Source organism: Seriola lalandi, unplaced genomic scaffold (genome assembly GCF_002814215.2).
Source record: "Seriola lalandi dorsalis isolate HSWRI2012SDOR001 ecotype SW California unplaced genomic scaffold, Sedor1 jcf7180002054284, whole genome shotgun sequence".
Classification (NCBI taxonomy): Eukaryota; Metazoa; Chordata; class Actinopteri; order Carangiformes; family Carangidae; genus Seriola; species Seriola lalandi.
In genome coordinates this window covers 169,995-192,021 of record NW_019524837.1, presented here as the reverse complement: position 1 = coordinate 192,021, position 22,027 = coordinate 169,995, and the positions used below count along the sequence as shown (strand labels likewise).

The following is a 22,027-nucleotide window of genomic DNA, read 5'->3' as shown; positions in this document are numbered from 1 at the left end:
GAATTATCCTTTAAGGTGGGTCCTGTATTATTACTGTATCACTATGTGTGTCAAAATCTGCTTGGTCCATTTTCTTAATAAAAGAAAAATATTTGATAAATGTCAACTTTAATGTCTGTACTTGATTATGGAAGTGTTCTGTATTGTCATGGTGCTGTATCATTACTTCAGCAGCTAAATCCTGTTTATCATAGTGTTTTACGCTTTATCAATAATCACAAATTTAAAGAAATAATCATCTCATGATATTAACTTTTATAAAGCTTTGCTGTTAAAGTTTGCAAACTACCTCACATTTCAACACTTAAATATTATAAGTACAGCACATAATTCAGCAACTATCTAAACCTAGTTATTTCTTATGGACCCACTAATCCTGGCATCTTGTAACTGTTTTCATTTGATGTGTCTAAACTGTGTTATTTCTGTTTGCCAATTGTGGTTTGCCTGATTTGAATGTTTTTCTGGTTCGCAGGTCTCTCTTGAAAAAGAGATCTGTCTCAATGAGTCTGCCTGATTGAGTAAAGATTCAATAAAATTCTTTCATACTAGCTGGTTCATCCTTAGCTCCTCCACCCACCTTATCTTTACATTAAAGTATAATAAAATCATCATTACTAGCACAAACTGTCGATTTATGTCAATATAAGTATACATTTTTATCATTGTTCAACAAACTGGCTTTGTCATAAACATTGCTGCTGTGCTCATGTTGAATAAAGTTTCTGTGAAATGACCTTCCATTGTCATCATCCGGGTCTCTACATACTTCACATCGCGCATGCGCACTCTTCCACTGTGGTTCGACCTCTGCAGTCGGTAAGTGTGATGGCAGTTTGAATGAGAAAGTAATCTGTAAGAAATCCCTTTTCATCCTCTCTCTAAACTTAGCATTGCAGCGCAAAAGTGAGGACATTATTGAGAACGGATGTGAATGTGCATATGAATGTGTTTATTTTGTCTGTGGAGCGTTTTTACACCCATTTGACCTTACTTCTCTCCGGTCTTCCCTCCACAGAGAGACCCGGGCTTCAACCAGATTTGACGGAACCGGTTAAAACAACCCAAAATAGAAAATGTACGCCTGTGCAAAGTTCGTCTCCACGCCGGCATTGGTGAGTTTGCTTCCCTTGGTGTGTCTCCGTGCTGTGAATGTGAGTCCCGCTGTCTTTAATGTCACCGTTAAATCCGGTTGGGCCTCCGGATGAACTTGACTGTAGCTAGCTGGCAAGGGTATCTGCAGACTAGGCCGGCTAGTCAGCTAAAGCTAAAGCACTGACCGACACAGACATTTAATACCGGCGGCATTATGACAATGATCTTTATGACCAATGTGCATGTGAGTTACCTTTATTAAACTGACTGTTCTACTGATGTAGCTCTTGGCGGACATCTTCAGTCATGGCCGTAAGCTAAGGTCATTATAAGCCTCTGTTAGCCGAGTTTAGTGTGGAGTATATCTGAAAAGTCATACACAACCCGGTGCAATTGATGCACAAATGTTCATCTTGTCCATTTGGACATTGTACGCTCTAAACAGGTGTAGCCTGGGCTGTTGGTCGTTCTCCAAGGTCATATTTCTGTTTCTAGTAGCTTCAACTGGCTAACCAGTTTAAATTACAATAGGTCTGTTTGATGGCCAGGTTGCTCTGCAGGATTTGTAGTAGTTTGCCAGCACCATAGATTCATAGAATCACATTTACATTAACCACAAGTGACAGACAGCAAAATACTACACTTGAAAATCTTCAAATGCCACAGGTCTTACAGTGTGTGTGCTGCAGTGAATGACAATGACACTTACAAAGTGACACTCAAGGTGCCTTCCATCTGCTTGGCAATGATACCAACAATGTGTTTTGTCTTTTGAGTGTACATGTGTGTTGTGTTAACTAAACCTGTACTGCTTTTGTCTCTGTTTTGTTGCTGCTGCAGGTCCGTGCTGGTTCCCGGGCTCTTTACAGACCCCTGTCTGCCTCTGTGCTGTCCAGGCCTGAGACCAAATCAGAGGTAAGAAGATATGCAGGTTTTCCATTGAGACTGCAACTGTCCTTGTAACACTTAGATAGCTGCTTGGGTATTTATAATATTTTTTAGTTGATTCTAGTTTTTTTTTTTTAACTCTATAAAATGTCAGAAATGATTATACCCTAACATGACAGCTTGAAGCTAGTCTGACCAACAGCCAAAAAACTCCAGACCTCGAATATCAAAATTACAAAAAAATCAATACTTACTGTCCTCTTACTAGCTTTTCACAGCACAGTTAGTGTTTCCTTTTGAAATGAAGAAAAGCATCAAACTATTTGCATTCTGGATGTTTAACATGACCAGGTACTTGACAATTATTAGAAAGGGATCTTGAATACTGGAACTTAGTTTTCATTTAATTCAGTTAATTCTGTCAGTAAGACTGTTTGTTTGAAGCACTGTTTTGTATGTCCACTTTTCATATCTTATGGCATTGGCTTCAGAGGTAAAAGTTTACGGTTTTTGACTTTTCTTGCTCCAGAGCAGTGTTGCTGTGATGCCACAGAGCCCCCTCACCCAGGTCTCACTGAGGGGCTTCCAGACCAGTGCCGTCAGCAGGGACATTGACACTGCTGCCAAGTTTATCGGAGCTGGAGCTGCCACAGTCGGAGTAGCTGGATCCGGTGCAGGAATTGGGACAGTGTTTGGCAGTCTCATCATCGGCTATGCTAGGTTTGTTTCAGTTTTGCCACAATATCTGAAAATATCCATAGAATATTAAAATTCACTTGGATTAATAGAATTCTGGTGCATGCTTTGTTTTTTTTTTTATAGATTCACTGACAGTTTGTTCTTGTTCACAGGAACCCATCTCTGAAGCAGCAGCTGTTCTCATATGCCATCCTGGGATTTGCCCTGTCTGAAGCTATGGGACTGTTCTGTTTGATGGTTGCTTTCCTTATCCTGTTTGCTATGTAAAAAGATCTGCTGTCATACGACACTTTCATTACAGATGTGACTACATATTTTATTGTGGCTACCAAAATTGTTCCGTGTTGGTGTCATGGAAATGTACATTTTCAAGTCTTTCAGACACTGTCAAAATAAGCAAAACATGTATCGTACGAATGTAAGGAATTACGTGATTAAAATACATGTTTTTGACTATTTAACAATGGCAGTAACTTTTATGCCTGGAATATCATGCTAGCACAACAGAACGTGGTCTGCTTTCATGAATGTCATCTTTGAAGCAGCTTAGACTTGCCATGCATCAGCCTTGTTTTTCTCAGAGCATCACATGCAAGCTTTTGGGGTCCACCTTAATGAGTACTTGGTTCAGCTGAAGTTAAATAGTTATGTAATTAGGCAGCAAGTGAGTGCTTGCTTTTGTAAATGGCATTGAATAAATCTAGACAGTTAAGTTAAATAACGGGTTTTGACTTTTTTTAATGTCATGAATGAAAGTACTTGCTAGGTTGTTTCAAAAACTGATAGTCTGTAATTTAGGCTAATAGGACTGAACTTTGTTACAACCTGAAACAGTCAATCAATTTAAAAATGTCAGTTTTAGTCCTGTATTATTGTTTGGGTCATTTATCAAGCACTAAAAACCCTAGAATTTTATGGTTCCAACTTCTCCAAAGTCTTTTAGTTTTCCCATCTTTTTGTACCATCTTTTATGCTGACGGTCGTTAGATGTCTATTAGATGAAGCCATTACTGCAGATGAAAATTAGTAGTTGTGGCCCTAAATTTGGTGATTAAAACAGATTATATAATGGATACATGCCATATGAAAGAAAAATGTGATAGCTGATAATTTGCACACTCAATGAAAGTTTTTGGGTGAGAATTCAGACTTGAAAGCCAATATGTGCACTGCTTCATTTGAATGGTTCTGCATGGTAGCCTTTTGGAAATATAAAATACAAAATCCTCTTATTACCTGCTTGTATCAGTAATAGTTGTTAATAAATCACCCTGAACCAAGTAAGCTAGTATTTAAAGTTAACAAATTACTGCAATGCGAATCTCTACACAAAATATATAACATATAACAACATAACATATTCAGCAGCTTCAAGGTGAAATAACCAAATGTTCAATCAGAATTTCTACATTTATTGAATAATATGAGCATACATTTTCCAGCAATAACAAATGCATGATTCATTATTTTTCAAACAATTGTTTATATGAATGTAATTTTATAAGAAAATAAAATTTAAAAAAAGCTATTAGTATAAAGGAAAGTATACAATTAGCAAATTCACCAACAACTAGTCATAATTTATTTGTGCATTTATGCCCGTTTGTTCGTCATTAGTCACAAGTTCTACCAAGTTCAGTCATTTTTATTTGGGGCAAAACTCGCATGTAAAATTTGTGCATTATGAATATGCATTATGAGATTTACAGTAATGCGGAGAGAGTCAGGGTTTCATTTCAATGTAGTCGTGTTTTTCTACACAATTGCTACAGAATGATTAATTTTGTTTAGAATAAATTCCAGTAGTAAATGAAAAAACTATGACAAGGGTCAGTCGTGACGAAATAGATGCAGAACCGCTTTGTGTGACGTTTACGGAAAAAGACCAAGCACATCTCGCGATATTTTGATACAGACGTGGGATTTTGGAAGTCGAGGGTTGTGGCTGAGGGTAAGTGACCACAGAAACTGACAGCGACTAGTCACAAAGCTGCTGTTAAAGACTTAATTTCTGGCACTGTGCGGGACTTGTGCTCCGATACAATGAAACGGCCTCGAAACAAACGCTGATAGGTCCTGTGTTTACAGTGGTATTTAGGTCCAAACATGGCGACGGTTGTATGTTAACGCAGGGCTCAGGCTATTTCATGGAAGCGACTGAAACAGATGATCGCTCCCTCTGTTATAATATTACAGGATTTATGTGTGATGTCTTTTCATCAAGTGTTCAACACAAAAAAACGCACGAGTGGTTCATGGTGTCCTTCTCAGTTGTATACTCGTCCCAAAATAAATGGACCGAGAATTTAGCGTCTTTTGTGGTGACACTGAGGGTGTAAACAACCACAGCAGCCGCCCTTCATCGACATGCTTTGTCCGTAATTCACAGGACCTTCACCTTTACAGTGCTACTCAAACCCTCCGTTAGTCACGCATAATCCGATCTCAGCTCTGTGCATCTGCTGAAATTAATATTAACTACAACCACAACGTTTACTTGACACGTTGAAGGATGCAAAAACCTTATCAGTAACACACATTAACGCTCATCTTTGGGTCTGATATCTAACTCCATCTGTGCTTTTTCCTGTTTTATTTCAGGCTGACATAACAGGAATTCCTTAATATGAGTGATGATAAACCTTTCCAATGTACTGCTCCTGGGTGTGGACAGGTAAGTTATCTCTTCTCTCATATTGTCAATTATCAATCTGTATTGTACTGTTTTTTAACTGTGCGGTGATAAAGATACATTTTCACAACATGGAGAATGAAGGTCGTTTGCTCCAGATTTTATCCTTGTACATCATGTCTCATCATCCTGTCTGTTTTCTTTTTCAACCTTTCAATAGAGATTTACAAATGAAGACCACTTGGCTGTCCACAAACACAAACATGAGATGACCCTGAAGTTTGGCCCAGCAAGGAATGACAGTGTCATCATTGCTGGTGGGTGCACTTGAAGTGCATATATTTTGATTTAAATTGATACTTTAAACCAGTGCACTTAAGATTGTCCTCCACTGCAGATCAAACCCCTACACCTACCCGCTTCTTGAAGAACTGCGAGGAGGTCGGGCTCTTCAATGAGCTTGCAAGTCCGTTTGACCATGACTTCAAAAAAGCCACTGAAGATGACATTAAAAAGGTTGTTCTCATGAAACTTGTCAGCAGGTTACCAGACTCGCGTCTGTTCCATTGTTAGTATTTCCATCTCTGCTCTCTCCGTGGCTGACCTGTTCTTATGTGCCTCTCACTGTTCTGCAGTTACCACTGGATTTGTCTCCTCTTGCGACGCCTATTATACGCAATAAAATCGAGGAACCCACAGCAATGGAGGCACATCGAGATAGCCCTCTGCCTCACCCCGAATCTACAACAAGTGATGACAAGGTAAAGGCGTTCAATAAGATGCCTCTGGTATGTGTGCTAATCACAGAGAGTTTACAAAACTGTCATAAAGGTTTTTCTCCTGGTTCTGTGATCAGTAATTTACTCTGGATTTTGCAGATCTACTGGTATGAATATTAATATAATAAGTATTTGGATTTTTTTGGTCATTTTAATCTGACTTTGAATTGACTGAAGTAATACCTATGTCTTATACTGTTGTGTAAACACTGAAAAATACAGTGCTGCACATAATATTATTCATAAAATTATTATTATTATTATTATTTTATTATTATTAGGTGGATTTGAACAATTAGGTCTAATTATATTCCTCATATTTATTTTTTTATTTCCTAAAATATCAGAATCATATACTAGGAGCTAATTAAATCTGGTTTTCATTAAACACTTCCTGCAGCTAAGGTGTTGTATGATGTTTCCAGGATTTATCTTTGCAGCCAGCCTCACTGCCAACATCCACTATAGTCCATCCTGCATCCCTCCAAGTTCCCAATGTACTTCTAGCAACCTCAGAGGCTAATGTTGTAATACAGCAAGCTCTCCCATCGCCAACATCTAGCTCTGTTATTACCCAAGTCCCATCCACTAATAGGCCTATAGTGTAAGTAACTTGAAATGTCAATTTTTAAAAATCATAGTTTTTATTACTTCATCCTTTCCTTTTTTAAAATAATTTTTGTGCAGTTTTGTCTTGGTGAGCTCATATTTCATGAGGCATGTGCTTGTTTGTTTTTGATTTATCTGCACTCCGCAGGAATGTTTATTTTTTGGCTGTAGACCACATAAGGTCCCGTCTTCATCAGTGTTGCTCAGATATAGACATACTGCTTAATTCAATTTGTGACTGGTGGAAAAAAAAAAAATGAACGAGGTTTTCACAAAATCATCACTGTCACAGGTGTATTAATGTTTCAGCCTGACACAGATGATTTGATTGAAAATCCCCAGTGTTTTAAGAACAGCAAAATTTATTTGGAACCAGAAGTCCATATATGGGCAGAACTGATGTTACTTACTGGATCTAATGTGGCAGTAAAAACCTGTTCTTTTAATAATATTGCTTGACTCTGTTATGCGACAGGTGTCTTATTCATTTTAAGTCTTTTTTGAGTTGGATTTTGTCTTGGGTTCCATTTTTTTCCCATCAGTTGTTGCCTGAATATGACTTTATGTTAGTAGCCACTCTGATGTTTAATTTGTTTGTTGTGTGTTAAGCACAAAGTTGTTTTCCTCACTGGGATTTCTTTTCTCTCCTCCTTCAGCCCGGTGTCTGGCACCTTCCCTGTGCTCTTACAGCTGCCTAACGGACAGACCATGCCAGTTGCTATACCTGCGTCTATTACAAACTCAAGTGTACATATTCCAACTACAATCCCTGTGAGTGTTCTGCTGGTTATATTATGTTAATATTGTGTTTCAGTGTGTGTTTAAAACTGAATTTTAGTCCACTGTGAAATTATAAAGGAGCCTTTTCCCTTTTCTGATATTTATCACTAACAAGGAAACAAAGCATTTGTTGACAAAACATTTTCACCTCAGGGTCCATTAAGTAACTGTTCTGGAGCCTTTGATCATATCGCATGATCTTCATCTGCAGACACAGAGTTAGCCCAGTTGTTATAGAATTGTAAATGTTTATGCTTCATTTTGTTATATTTTATGAGCACTTTAAGGACTTCTTGTCCACGTTAGCTTGAGCTTCACAGTTCAATCTTGTCTTTGGACAACAGTCATTGTTGAAACACTCTCACCTCAGCGTCCATTTAGTAGTATTCTTTAGCTTTCGATCATATCACAAAGCTCCAGAACTAATGCCAAATGCTTTTATAGATGAGATTGTTTTGTTGATGGCTGTTTTCCAGAGACTAGAATGAACAAACTAATGAACTAAAGCATTTGTTTTCTCCAGCCACGTAACTTTGGATTATTATTGTAGTCCAGTGTGTAGACTAACAAAATCACTGGACTGTGTCGAATAACACGCTTTGCTGGGCATAACTTTGCTTGTGAAATGTTGCCTTTGTGCATCCAGGAGATTTAACATAAAACACATCAATCACAGCGGAATAAAATTACTACTGTTTATTACTCACATTTTAAATTGGAGAGTGTGCACAGGCAGTTGTTTACATCAGCAAAACCGAAGTCCTTCTCAGGTGACATTCAAATTAGACTTGCACTGTGGCGAGGCATTAATACCACATACCTCCTTTGCTCTACTTGGACAGAGGGAGTATTTACAACTTTGGCACCTCAGATTTGGCATTCAATTCAAAGCAATTGAGGTTGAGTGAAATAATGGACTTTAGAGTACAACTGTGCGTCACTGTGGCAAAGACACAGGAATTGGCTGAGGCACAGCAGGCGCCAGTCCAGGATACTTCACTATTTGTCCTTGTACAATTAGAATCAACGCTCTTGATTTCTGGCAGAGCAGATAGATGATGCTACTAATGCATTTTGCAAAACCAATTATAACAGCAACCCATGACAGTGTCTCATATAGGAAATTTGTTGTAAATGAAGGTCTTGTTGGTATTTTTTTTTAACTCCCTCATGTGGAAGCTTGTCCTGTTGTTCACTGTAGTCCTGATTGTCTGTGTGGAACACTGAGCAGCAGATGATTATCTCCTGATAGCGGCACAGCAGGGAAAAAACCTGTATCTTCCCAGTCTGTGGGGATTGGGAAAGCCGTTGACAAGCAAAGGAGGGCAAAAGTAAATGGAGAACATGAGCCACCAGTGGGCCTCCCTTTCACTCGATCATCTCCTCCCCCCTCTTCTTTCTTTCCCTCTCCAGCTCTCCCCACCTCCCTCTGTCTCATTGTCAGCGGCTGTGAGAGGAGGCCTGGCTCTGCCCTTCCGACTCGTGTCTCTCCATCCTCTCTTCAGTTTCCCTGTCCATATGCTCTCACGCAGGCAGGCAGAGGTTCATTAGCGTGCACACTGCATCTCCATGTGGCGCTGCCTCCACAAAATAACAGGCCATGCAACCTAATGAGGCTGAGATATGAGGAAACTCTGAGAGCCTGCCGCGACTGCTTGTGTGTTTGTGTTGTGGGGCAGCGCCGCCTGCCTTTTTACTGCCGAAGACTAATTTTCTCTGTGCTGATCTGTGTCTCTGCTGTCAGCTTGTCAGACCTGTCACCGTAGTGCCTAACGTCCCCGGGATCCCAGGACCTCCCTCGCCACAGCCACAGGCACAGCCACAGGCACAGCCCGCCCAATCAGAAGCAAAACTGGTATTTATTATCTCTTCTTTCACATCAAATATAATATCCATGTTGCATCTGTTATTTCCTGTCTGAGAGAGATAATGACAACCAAAGTAATGAGAGAGTTTGATGATAAGGAAACAGTTGCTATGTTTGACCTAATGAGGGCGCTAGAGTAAACCTGGGTGAGCACTATCCAAAACATTTTTAATTATAATCACCCTTTATGAATGAACTGTCCAACTGGATTTCTACTATCTGATATTTCTTCAAAAATTGATTTTACCATCTCATGACGCTGCAACGATTAGTCAATTAATCAACAGAAAAAGGAATTGGTAACTATTTACAATAATAATAAATAAAACATTTGATAACAATACAGTAAAATGTTAATAAAAAAAATACCAGTAAACCCAGCTGTGAGAATTGCTGCTCTTGTTTGTCGAACATGATAACAAAGTGAATATCTCTGGCCTTGGTCACCCTGGACTCTGGGAAATGATAACAGGCATTTCTCACTATTTTCTAACATTTTCTGGATAAAATGCTTAATCGATTAATTGAGCAGATAGTCACGAAACAGAAAACAGAAATACTCCAGCTGTTTCTCTGTGGGGAGAAGACAGTCACAGCAGTCTTGTAACTTAAGTCCTCCTGTATAAAAGTGATAGTTGAAGGGCAGGGATATGAAGCGTTGTGAGAGAGATCAGTGGCAATGTGATGAAGCACGGATCACAGAACCTGTAAGTGTTCGCAGCATGCTCCGCCTGTGGAAATTAACAGATAAACTATTGAGAGGAGGTGTGCGTGTGTGTGTGCGCGTGTGTGTGTGTGTTGGGAGGGAAGGAAGGAAGGATTGATCCTGACTGGCGAGAAGGAGGGATGGGAGGGGGTGGGGGTTGTCGGGGATCATGGGGTACGGAGATGACAAACGCGGAGACAGCGTTGTGCTCAGCACGCCGTCATCGGGGCCAACCGGAGGGGGGCTACCAGCGAAAGCCAGCTGGGGGGCATCCTGGCACATGCTCAGCGAGGCACATTAAGTCGGCCTCACCCTGCATGGAACCTTTTGTTCAGCAGAATCCTGCCTGACCTGCATCCCCCCTCTTACTCCCGGCGCCTCCCACCGCACTCAGCTCATCAGCAAACACCTAATGAGCCCGCGTCAAGAAAACAGACCCCCGCTCAACCTGCCTGCTCCCCGCCCCCACCTGGCTCTCAGGGGGCGTGGAGACGGCACTTTACAAGGACTGATGATGCTGCAAAGACCACAATAATGATAATTAACTTGCTGAATTTAGAAGATTATGCTGTTAATTAGTTGCAAAATAAAGATAAGTAATATAGTAGCAGATGGTTGAATAACACCCATGAGATGGAGGGTTATTACACTGATGAGGTTTCCATGGCAGAGATGAAATATGAATCTGACTGGCTTTTCCCTCTTTCTATGGGCCATTCCAAGAGAATAATATCTTGTTTCTGCCAGAAGAGCTTCTGGAAGGGTATTACACGATAAACTAATTTGGTAGATAGATTGCTCTGGCAAAGGTAGTTGTTAGAATAATGTGGTCCTCTGTTTTCTCATGTAAATGTATTCACTCTCACTTTGTTATTGCTTCGAAAGGCTCATTCACTTTCACCTTGTTTGCTGAGTGTTTGATGCTGGAGGAATTGGCCTGTGAATCATGGGCACCAATCTGTGGAGAAATAGTTTCTGTGAATGGGCTGCGTTTCTGTGTGTGTCCCATGCAGTCAATATTCTAAAGTAAATTTTGTAGTTCAGGTGACATTATGTGCCATGGATGTGCTTCACCTTTTGTATCCAGATGAGTGTTAGGAGTGTGTTACATGCTTGCATCAGTTCTTTTTTCGTTGCAAGGTTATTTGAATTCTCCTTTTTAACTACCTTTACTGTTTCAGGATTACTTTTAGCTTCCTTTTATTCTCGATTTATATGATTTCATTTTTCTACTTAAAATCCTACAGTATACCTTCATTTTGAGGGGAAACTGAATGCCACAGTAGTTGTAGCAGTATATGTCATATAACTTGTTCATATAGTAACAACTTGTTCTCTGCTGACTGCTCTAAACTCAGTAGCTTCATTGGAGCAAGATGTTACAGTCTGTTCACTAACTGCTAACTGTCTGGTGTTGTTCATCTTTTGGAACCTCCTTCCTTAACTTTTTAAAGCGAACATTTTTGTTTGCAAGTTCTCAAATGCAGCTATCAAGAGACACTAAGCACTTGACTCAATGTTTTGTATTCAAAATAATCCCTCACACTGCTTTCATTTGTTATTCAGTGGCACAGGTCCACAGTCTAAAATGTGGATTTACTTCTGTGCTGCTGAACCTGGCATTTTTCAATTTTCAGATATTGAAAACATTGAGCCATCATGCTTATGCATACGTTAATTTTAGTGTAGTTAAAGTGTATTTCGGTTAGAATTTGATTTTTTCTACCAATAATAATAATAATAATGATAATAATAATTTTTCTGTTACAACAAGGTTAATTGCTAACGAGGTGAAAATCATAGTTTTATAGAGTAACATGCCTTAACAGCCAGTGAGAATAAACTTTTATAATCTACTCCAAAAGTTTTACCTTAAAAGGTCTATTTTTAAAAAAATATATATTGAACGATAAAATAGCAAGAATCATCTGCTGGCAGCATGACTTCTATCTACTTACCATATTTACTTGTATATAATTTTCCTCTCTCAGTTTATGACTGTTTTCTTTGTGCTGAATCCTCTTCACAGAAACTGAAAGCCACATTAAGCCAGCAGCTTCCTCAGGTAACCAATGGAGATGGTGTTGAAGTTCAGAGCAGCGCTGTAACTCACACTGCCGCTCCTGCTTCTCCCGCCCCGACCGTGACCCCGACCCCGACCCCGACCGCAGTCCTCACACCCACTCCAGCTCCTCACCTGCCCACAACTGAGGAACCTTCTCCCCATTCCCTGCAACAGCCAGCCACCTCCACCACAGAGACACCTGTGAGTATTCACAACTACACTGTATACGGATGATTATCCTCTCATTACAGTGTTGCATCAGTGTCCCATAGAAGAGACTGTTTTATTTCTTTTATCTGTGGGTATGTGGACATGCACTGCTGGCCTGCATTAAAGCCTTTTGTAAGCACAACAGCTGTTTTAACAAGATGTCAGTTTGACTCAAAACTGGATCTGATTATGTCACATCTTTGTGTGTATAAACTGACATGACATGATCATATGAAGACAATTAAACTGAGTACTGAATGTGATTAGTAACAGTGGAGTTATGATTTTGTGTGTGTAGCCACAGTCCAGTTACAGGTGCACAGTGACGTCAGCAGTGCATACACAACAGATGTGGTGGTGATTTTGCTGTGATAGTTGTTGTTCTATATCATTATTCTTGTTATTGTCCAGGCTTCCCCGGCGCCCCCTGCGCAAAACCCACCAAGCACAGGGGGTCGGCGGCGCAGAACCACAAGTGAAGACCCTGATGAGAAGCGGCGCAAGTTCCTGGAGCGTAACAGGGCTGCCGCTTCTCGCTGTAGGCAGAAGAGGAAAGTGTGGGTCCAGTCTCTGGAGAAGAAGGCTGAGGACCTCAGCTCCATGAACGGACAACTACAGGTGCGCTTTACCTCTGACTCTCACCTGCTGCATGTCACTTAATGTATGTATTCATGCACATGTCTGTTTATCATCGTCTGCTGCTGGCGTAAGCGTGTGTACACAGACTTTTCCCTTCTGCGGTGATGAAGTCATTAAAGCCGATTAAGAAGAGCTGTCATGTGACAGCAGCAGTGTGTGAGCCCTTTACATCGATATGTCCCTGTCAATAAAGATGTATCCTCCAGATGTCAGCTGCACACAAGCGTGTCTTCGCTTCTGTCTCAGCAGTTTACTGAATGGCCTCAAAAATCTCCTAGGGAAAGGTGTCTTTTTGAACCTTCATTTCGCTGGAAGCAATTAGGATCTGATGCTGACAAGTTCGAAACAGTTCATGTATCTGCTGTCTCTGTTGATAAGTGTGAGCCGGGGGTGCAGCACATCGGTGTTCCAGACAATTAAATGCGATGTGGTGTTTATTTGCTCACTGTCTTATTTTTCCATGAAAGCAGAGTAAGATGTGGAAGGTGGAGGAGGGGACAGGCAGCAGTGGAAAAGAAATGGGTTCATGTCATTAATATCTGGTTCACAAAACAAGTTATCACCACTTGTCATGGGTGCACTAGCTGAGAATTTCCATAAATGTAGGTAGATGAAAGGGGAAGGATAGGTGAGTAAATGCTGTTATAAACAGTAAGAGCACTGCTGTTAACTACAAAGAGGGGAACAACATGTGGCAGAGAATAAAAGGGCGTTTTATATGAAGGCATTAATCAGCAGTTCAGTTTTTGTAAAAACCCCCATGCTGACATGGCCCAGCTGATCAGTGAAACTGCCTCTAATGATGCACAATTATTTTAACATCATCCTTAACTGGCTTTTTAATGAGGTGTCAGACCAGGCAGCTCACAGGGCTCCCAGCATTACCCAAGGCCCATTTGCTCAATTTTGATTTAATTCACAAAGTTAGAAACAAGTTAAATTCTCAGAAGTCCATCTTAGTCAGGATTTACATTCCCTGTATGATGCAGTTTGATGTTACTGTAGCTGTAGCATCAGTGGCAGAGCTTCTGTCATGGGTTTGACTTCACCTTACAAGTCAATGATTTTATAAACACATTTGTAAGTCGACTAAATACTGTATTTTCGCTGCTAATCGCATAATATAACAGCATTTTGTGACTTTTATTTACATGTATATTTTGTATGCTTCTAATAAGTGAGTCGGAGGGAGAGCAGAAAGGAACGCCGGTGTTTAAATTGGCTGTATATTGCAGCAGTCATGGTGGAGGCACAGTGAATATGGCATTGGCTACATGTGATACATACGCTCTTTCCAGCTGTGTTTAAATCTGTCTCACAATAACTCAGTCCTGCCAACACCAGCAAGACTAAACAGATGGAATCAAATAAATTGGCTGCTTTTAGACTAATAGATTAAGCTGCCCATAGTCCTTTAAAGGAGAAGAGAAGGAGCTTAAATCTGCCATTGGGTGTTCTCCGGGCCCCTGGCCGCTCTAAATCCAGTTAAAGTCACCTTCAGCGTAATGTGGCTCTCTTTTACGACATGCAGAAATCCTCAGTTCCCTTGGGAGCTGTAACGACACAAGAGTGTAAATCTCAGCAGCATCTACAAAGTTGCACTGACAATCCGAACAGCTCACCTCTGACAAATGTGCTGGTCGGTAGCCAGTGAAGGCCCATAATTATTGTGTAGGAAAAACATAAATGAAGAAGTACATCATACTTTATTCTGAATTCATACACTGTGCTGTTACCTTCCCCTGTGTTTGCTCTTCCTTGTTGGACAAAGTATGAGTGTATCTGCAGTAATGTAGTGGTCATGTGCGCTTACTGTACAGAGGAGGTCTTGAATATTTGACCCTGTGATCCCATTAATAATTGGCATTAGATAAAAGATACAGCTATTCATGCAGGGCACCGAGCCACATTCAGGCTGTGATGTAGCTTGTATGCTGTGCAGGGTCTTGCAGGAATCCTGTTCAGACTTAAGTCTTAATCTAGCTGTCTATTTTACTAGAACTAGGCCGTTAAGTCACGCGGGCAGACAGGTTTACTTACAAATTCGTTTTCCAGATATATCAGTATCAGCTTAACGGTTTGGTCAAAAACAAGAACAGCACAGAAAAGCTAAACATACATTTCAGATGTATGGGTGGAATGAGTGCCATCATTACATAGTTTGTCCACCAGAGAGCACTGACACATTTGTTGTTAAAGTTAAAGGTTCCACTCACATACATACAGCTCATCGCGGCCTTTTAAAAAAACAAATGCACTAACTTGCACTGTATCTTATGAGTTAAAATTAATACCAACTGATACATTACTGGATATTTGTAACTCTCAAATATCAATATCACTATTGGTCACAAAAGTCAAGTATTAGTCAGGCTCTACTTCAAAGAAAAGGTTAAAACCTTTTAATTGTCTGGGAAAAGGTTCTGATTCATATTTGAGTGGTTGAAATCTGAAATCTGACCTCCATCTAATTTGGTAAAAATGTTTTGGAAAAGTTGAACTGCACATGTCATCTGTTTGTCTTCATTTTTTTAAAAATCTGACATACTGTACGCTCCAGAGTGACCATTTTATTGAGTGCTGTTGTGTGTCTCCTCTCTCCCAAAGAATGAAGTCACCCTGCTGAGAAACGAAGTGGCTCAGCTGAAGCAGCTTCTCCTGGCTCATAAAGATTGCCCTGTAACCGCCATGCAGAAGAAATCTGGCTATCACAGTGAGTAATGCTCCATTATTCTCAGCCCGAGGCTTCCAGTGAAACGCTTCTAAAATGAGCTCCAGATAACCACAAGAAGGACACGTCTTACTTATGGCCCAATGGAAAGAGCTATTGACATATTAAATCCCTTTTTAAAAAAAAAAAAAAAACTTTGCAAAAGTTGAGATATATTTGGACAATGTTGTATGAGACAGATTGTTACTGGAGTCCTTTCTCGAGGCCACAGGTGGTAACCACAAGAACGCAGTTGTTGTCTCCTCATTTGACACCAAAATAAACATTTGTCAGATGGAACTAAATATCTGCTGCGAATGAATACAAAAGCATGTAGCACCCACATAAGGTAGTTGAAATGTACCTTTTACATCTCCATGATCATGTTTCTAAATACTTGAATGTACAAGAAGATTCTGCCATTTACATCCTCTTCATTTAAATTTTCTGTTGTCAGCCTGCGCTGTGCAGTCGCGTCACATGGTCTCATTTAGAAATATATCGCCTATATTTCTTCGTTTCCCAAGACTGGGGTTCTGTCATTCTGATTTTCTGGTCATAACTAACCCCCCCCACCCCACACACACACACACACACACACACATAAGCCAGTATGCAACAAGAACAAGTGCGCTGTGAGCCACTTCTCCACTGTGCTCTAAACACCTCCGCCGACTTGTATTGACAATGATTGCCTCTGAAATGAGTCCATTAAAGCAGCAAGCTTGACAAGACTGCAGAGCATACTCGTTGTGGGATGTCCACCAAGCTTGGCTGTTCATTATGCATCCCTTACTGCTAACCATCCCACTGACACACGTCATGTGCATTATGGGACTGATGGTTTACAGGCTAGAGTGGGCTGTCAGAGCCAGGTCTCATTTAGTGTCGTCTGGATTGTTTTTATCGGGATCCGCAGATGAATTGGGTCATCGCTCTCATGTGTTTGCTGAGGACGTCTGTCCTGTGTTTCTAGACCTTTTGTGAAGGATGACGTTTGGAGCGCTTTTTGTATAGTTTGGGGAAAACATAACCTCATCGATATACCACAGTTCATCAGTTTGGTTCATTATGACAACCAAGAAGGAAAGACGGAGTGAAACAAAAGTCTGGTAGAAAGAATGAAACAAACCAGTGGTTCCCAGGCTTCTTCGTCTGTCTGACTGGCACAGCTCTATCAGATGAGCTCAAAATCCCTTCATCAACTCCACCTATCATTGTAAATAGATCTTAAACAGGATGTTATTTAACATTATTATTCATGTACAAAAGTAGATATTACAATATCTACATTACAGTTGAACTGTTTAGATCGGTGTGGTCATTTTTGCAGTCAGAACACTCAAAGTCGAGGTGTTTATGACTGATTCAACATGTGTATATATACATATATATTTCTTAAATCAAATATATTCTCTATTTTTTCAAATTACTGGAACTACTCCAGAATCTTTGCACTTAACCCCCTCTCAGCTGTAGAAGTACCCCCTCGAGTACAAGTGCCCCTGGTTGGGAATCAATGAAATAATCGATCTCACTAATTAGTAAAACACATTATTTAATTCTGACTGATCCATGGCTCTCAGTCATGTAAAGGCCTCATCAAGCGCTCCGTTTTCCGAGAGTTACACATCCCATAAGGCTACACTGCCCCCCAGACCCAGTAATACCCTTCATCGTCCTGACCAGGCGTAACCATGGCAGGTGGGAGGAAATTACCCAGACTGCCCCACAAACAAGCCAGGACATGCTTTCAGTTGGCACACCAAGCTGTCCATCTGCTTAGAGCGAACCCTACTTCAGAAACCAAGAGAGCAGAAAGAAGCTCCGGCTGCCCAGGGAACCAGAATTTCTGAGTATTATTATACATCAGCCAGCCAGCTCTTAATGTCATTAGGAGTAATAATGCTCACTTGAACATGGAACAAAACCACAACGCTGATTTATTCTGAGGTTGACCTTCTGCATAATAAAACAGCAAGGGAGTTTATAGCGCTTTGACATTCACTTGCACTAAATCACATGGTCAAAGTCCAGTCAAGAGGGCGAATGAAGCTCCTAATGTAAAGACATTTGTATTGCACTTTAATTGCGTCCTCTTGCTATGGAATCTGTATTTAACAATCTCAAATACGAGTCCCAGTCATTAATTACAAAGTGCCATAACAAGTGACTTCATATCATTAGCAATATTAATTATCATTGTGCTCCTTATTCCTTTATGAAACAGAGCATGAGAGTAGAGTCTCTTTTCTTTTTTTTTTTCTTTCCATCCGGATCCAATTAATTCAATGCAACTGCCTAACAGCTGGTGGCATTTCAACTCCAAGTCTTCCCTACTCTCCAGTGTGAGCATCATTAAAATCAGGTGCTGTAATCATCTGTCGCTGCAGTAGTTGGCAAAGTAACAAAAAACAAATGAGAATGCAGTTAGGGATGGGAAACACTGCCACATGCCCCAGAATGTAATGCACCCTTATGATGTGGGTTTAAATTGACATTGGAGTTTTAATTAAAGGAAGGGATACAGAAGTAGCATTATGGGGATTAATGAAATGGTTGGCATACACCACATGCAAATAGCTCTTTTACATCTGGTTAGGCCTACATGACAAAGATTTCCTGAGCTTTTCTGGATTGTATCAGGTAAATGCTGTTAATTAAAACAGCATGAAGCAGCAGTGTAGGAAAATACATTATCGCGATGTATCAGCTGCCCAGCGGTGATTTTCTGTGTTTTCTTTGCAGTCTCTGACAAAGACGAGAGCTGCGAGGAGATGTCCGTCCCTAGCAGCCCGCAGAACGAGGCCATCCAGCACAGCTCCATCAGCACCTCCAACGGGGTCAGCTCCTCCTCCACGACCCCGACCGTCTCCGCCCCGTCCAGCGCCGCCGCCGCCATCACATCAAACCAGAGCACAGAGGAGAGCCAGTCGCGGCAGGGAGCCGCCCAGTCTCAGCCTTCAGGGAGTTGATCATCCCAAACTCTGCCCGAGCGTCATCACTGGAGCTCCGTTGCCTCTTGTATCTCTGTGACAAACAGAGGAAAGCGATTCTCTCTCAGCTTCAGTTTGGACCGTTCTGTTTTTAATTTATTCTTGATTGGTTTGTTTCATGTTTGGTCCATTTTGTCCTCCATAGGCAATGCTTTTTGAAAATGCAATGTTTTCTCTGGAATTGATGAAGACAAAAGAACAGGCACTTTAGGTGTAAGATGTAAAATACGTGGTTCTAAAATGTTTTTGTATTTGTGTGATTTATTTATTAATCTTATATATTTTTTTATTTGAAGGCGATCAGCCTGAACGGTTGATCAGTGAATTGTTAGAGACCTTACCAAAGTGTGTTGTGGCTCATTTGTAATTTGTTTGTTTGTTTTCATGACTTTTATAAGCACTATCTTTATGATACAGTTGCATAAAGAGCAGTCACTTTTTGTTACAATTTGCTTTTTCCATTTTGCACATTTTGAGAGATGGCGGGTTTACCTTTTTGGAGTTTGACAGTCCACACGTTAAGTACTGGCAGCTTTTTAGAAGTAGATTTGAATACTGTCACATTACACAAATGTAAATGCCAGAATCAGATTTTAAATTTGACAACTTTTCTGTGAGTGAGATCAGCTGTAGTCACATTGTGCAGTTTGAATGTTTGAGCTCACCTCTGCTTGTAAAATAGTCTTAAGGGGTGGGTTGGTTAGAAATGTTTGTTATTTCATTGACATTCCATCTGTAGTCGGATTGTTCCTGAAGCAGTGATTGTAGGATTGCAGTACATTTTCCATTACTCAATCATGGTGATGTTGACTTCATTCAGTGCCATTAATGTTTTTGTATAAATTACTTCTGTACCTTTTTAATGCAGATTAGCTTAAGTTCATTGCCGGTCTTTCATATTAAGGGTCTCATGAACATACTTGCTCAGTAGAGGAGATGTATTGCTTTTATATACTGTCTTTGCTTTATGAGTGACTGTTTATGGCTCCAGTGTCTAACGCAGAACACTTAAGGACATTATGCTGTTTTCATGATTGCAATTCTAGATGATGTTTTTAGACAACATTGTAAATAACATCAATGATACATTGTACGTGATCTTTTGAGGTGTTATGTACTCTGTTTTTTTTTTTTGTTTTTTTATAGGATAGTCTGGATTCAGTAGCTGAGCTCTGTTGATCACATGAACTAGGTTAGCAGTTAAAAACTGACCTTTAAAATCTTCCAATCAATAGGATAGTCCTCTCCCTGACTCAATAATGTTGCCATGTAAAATGAAAGCATTCAGATGTGAACTGGAATCACATCATGTATATTAGAGTAACACTACTACTGCTTTGTAAGAATTGTGAGCGTTTCATCATTGAAATAATTGTAGGAAGCAAATCGCACCATGAAGTCAATTTGCCTTTTCTCTTAGTCTGTACCGGCTTACTACTGTGTAGTTTTACGAGAAGCTAACACATTGTTTTCTTAAAGTATGTTTGTTTGTTTTTTTATTTTACTGTTATGTGCTATCTGCATGAGTTAATAATTCTCTGCGAGAATTTAACTGTTTGTTCAATAATGTCTCAGTCAGATAAATATCATTAAACAAGTTGTTTCAACTTGAGTTGTGGCTCTAAGATTATGAAAACTTTGGTTATTTGTTTTACCTTGGCTTAACTGCTAAAAAAAAGGGGTGTGATACTGTGTGGAAAGTGTACTTGTAACTTGTGAAAGTTCTGTATAAAATTTGAATTGATATGTTGTTGTAATAAACCTTTTAATATCTCTTTAAAATCCACGTCTGCTTCCATTTAATTCTCCAGGCTGATTTACTCTCTTATTAACTACACGTCGAATGAAATGTGTGAATGTTTTAAGTAAAAAAACAAATAATAGTGGCGACATTTTACTAACTTACATTTCTTTTAAAAAAAGATGATGTCATTAATGGATTAAGTCCAGTCCTCACCACAAGGTATCACAGCATTTTCCCTTCACATGAAACCACCGTGTACTGACAAGAGCAGAGCAGCTGAAGAGTCACTGTTAAAACGAAAGAGATCAAACTTGTTGCTGGTGACAAAAATATTTCTTGCGGTGTATTCTGCCACCTTGTGGAAGATCTACATGTGACCAGATTTCATCCAGCTGTAGACAACTAGAGGTAATGACTTTTTTTGTTCTTTATCATAATTCTCTAAAAATAATACTGAACTTATTTTACAACAGCTTCAGTGAACTTCTCCCCAGGGGAGGATCTACTGATTGTAGGGCCCTTGGAAAAGTCATACTGTTGTGCCGTATTCTCACTCTTTGATGACAGTGTAGGAATATGTACTTAAGTAAAACTATCATAATATAAAAATACTCTTAACTCCTTTACATACTGCTGGATATTTTAATTATAAATATCTTATCTCGTTAAATTGTGGCTTTAGTTTAGTTTTAAATCCAAACTTTAAAAAGCAATATATTTGGTAACTGATACTGCACCAGTGCGTCTACTGTATAACAGTCATATCGTTATAGTCATACTGTATATCTTTATTCAGAGAGGCTGATAGATGCAGATATATGTGATACATTGTTTAATCAAGTTTCTCACTATCCTGAGGTGGGGGTGGGGCAGAGGGCTGGGGTCTTATGTATCTTTTAAATCTTGTCTTATTGCCTTTTTCTGTCTTTATGTCCAAAGCAGTTTTAATTAAATCATTGCTAAAAGGCACCATACAAATAGACTCGCATTGCATTGTCTACTTGGCCATGCAGCATGCACAGCTGAAGCAGAGCAGCTCTGCTGATGCTGATGAAGTAGCCAGGATGTAAAACTGCCTCTTCACTGCAGCAATAAACCGACTGGAGGCAAATACACAATACATGGTCTTGGAATCGTCATGGATTGTTAACAGGTACTCAGAGGGGATGATGTGGGGGTAGACAAGATGATCACTGTTATGACCTGAAAATGTGACGTGTGTGCCTGATGATGACATTTCAGACGTAGCTGTGCCTTTTATTTGTTAGTCAGCCACTGCCACTGTCACCAGTAGTTGCCTTTTACAGCCATTGATCGAAATGTGCTGGCCTGCACTGACTTCACTTGACTCTGCACATGCCTGAGTACATTATTCTCAGGGTACAGGCCCATGTGCTTTCATTCATACTGACTGACTTGAATGTGAAAGCTGGGACCTGCTTCCAAATCCCCTTTGGATTAAAATCCTATAAACTTTAGTATATAATATTTAATTTTACAGCAGTTTTTGTAACTCTGGCTCGACTGTACATCATGATAAAACACATGATGCTTGTTTAGATGGATTATTATCACACAGGACATACAAGAATCCTTAAACATAGCAGC

At 40.0% G+C, this 22,027-nt stretch overlaps 2 protein-coding genes across 4 annotated transcripts; both read left to right on the top strand.

The window, feature by feature from the left end:
- Window positions 1-747: 747 nt before the first annotated feature.
- atp5mc3a (ATP synthase membrane subunit c locus 3a) lies at window positions 748-3,146 on the top strand. 2 transcript variants are annotated; one of them, XM_023405705.2, is made up of 5 exons: window positions 748-819; window positions 1,019-1,115; window positions 1,936-2,010; window positions 2,513-2,703; window positions 2,835-3,146. In XM_023405705.2, the coding sequence occupies exons 2-5, from the start codon at window positions 1,077-1,079 to the stop codon at window positions 2,947-2,949; spliced, it is 420 nt and encodes a 139-aa protein (XP_023261473.1). In that variant the 5' UTR covers window positions 748-819; window positions 1,019-1,076; the 3' UTR covers window positions 2,950-3,146. The 2 variants fall into 2 exon arrangements, with proteins under 2 accessions (XP_023261473.1, XP_023261474.1); XM_023405706.2 differs by lacking the exon at window positions 748-819 and adding an exon at window positions 883-906.
- A 1,430-nt stretch (window positions 3,147-4,576) lies between these two features.
- Window positions 4,577-20,457, top strand: atf2 (activating transcription factor 2). Of its 2 annotated transcripts, XM_023405707.2 has the most exons (12): window positions 4,577-4,633; window positions 5,284-5,356; window positions 5,535-5,631; window positions 5,712-5,830; window positions 5,950-6,075; window positions 6,519-6,697; window positions 7,359-7,473; window positions 9,227-9,337; window positions 12,085-12,321; window positions 12,742-12,948; window positions 15,577-15,682; window positions 18,428-20,457. In XM_023405707.2, the coding sequence occupies exons 2-12, from the start codon at window positions 5,309-5,311 to the stop codon at window positions 18,652-18,654; spliced, it is 1,572 nt and encodes a 523-aa protein (XP_023261475.1). In that variant the 5' UTR covers window positions 4,577-4,633; window positions 5,284-5,308; the 3' UTR covers window positions 18,655-20,457. The 2 variants fall into 2 exon arrangements, with proteins under 2 accessions (XP_023261475.1, XP_023261476.1); XM_023405708.2 differs by lacking the exon at window positions 4,577-4,633 and having other exon boundaries at window positions 4,640-5,356.
- Window positions 20,458-22,027: the final 1,570 nt, after the last annotated feature.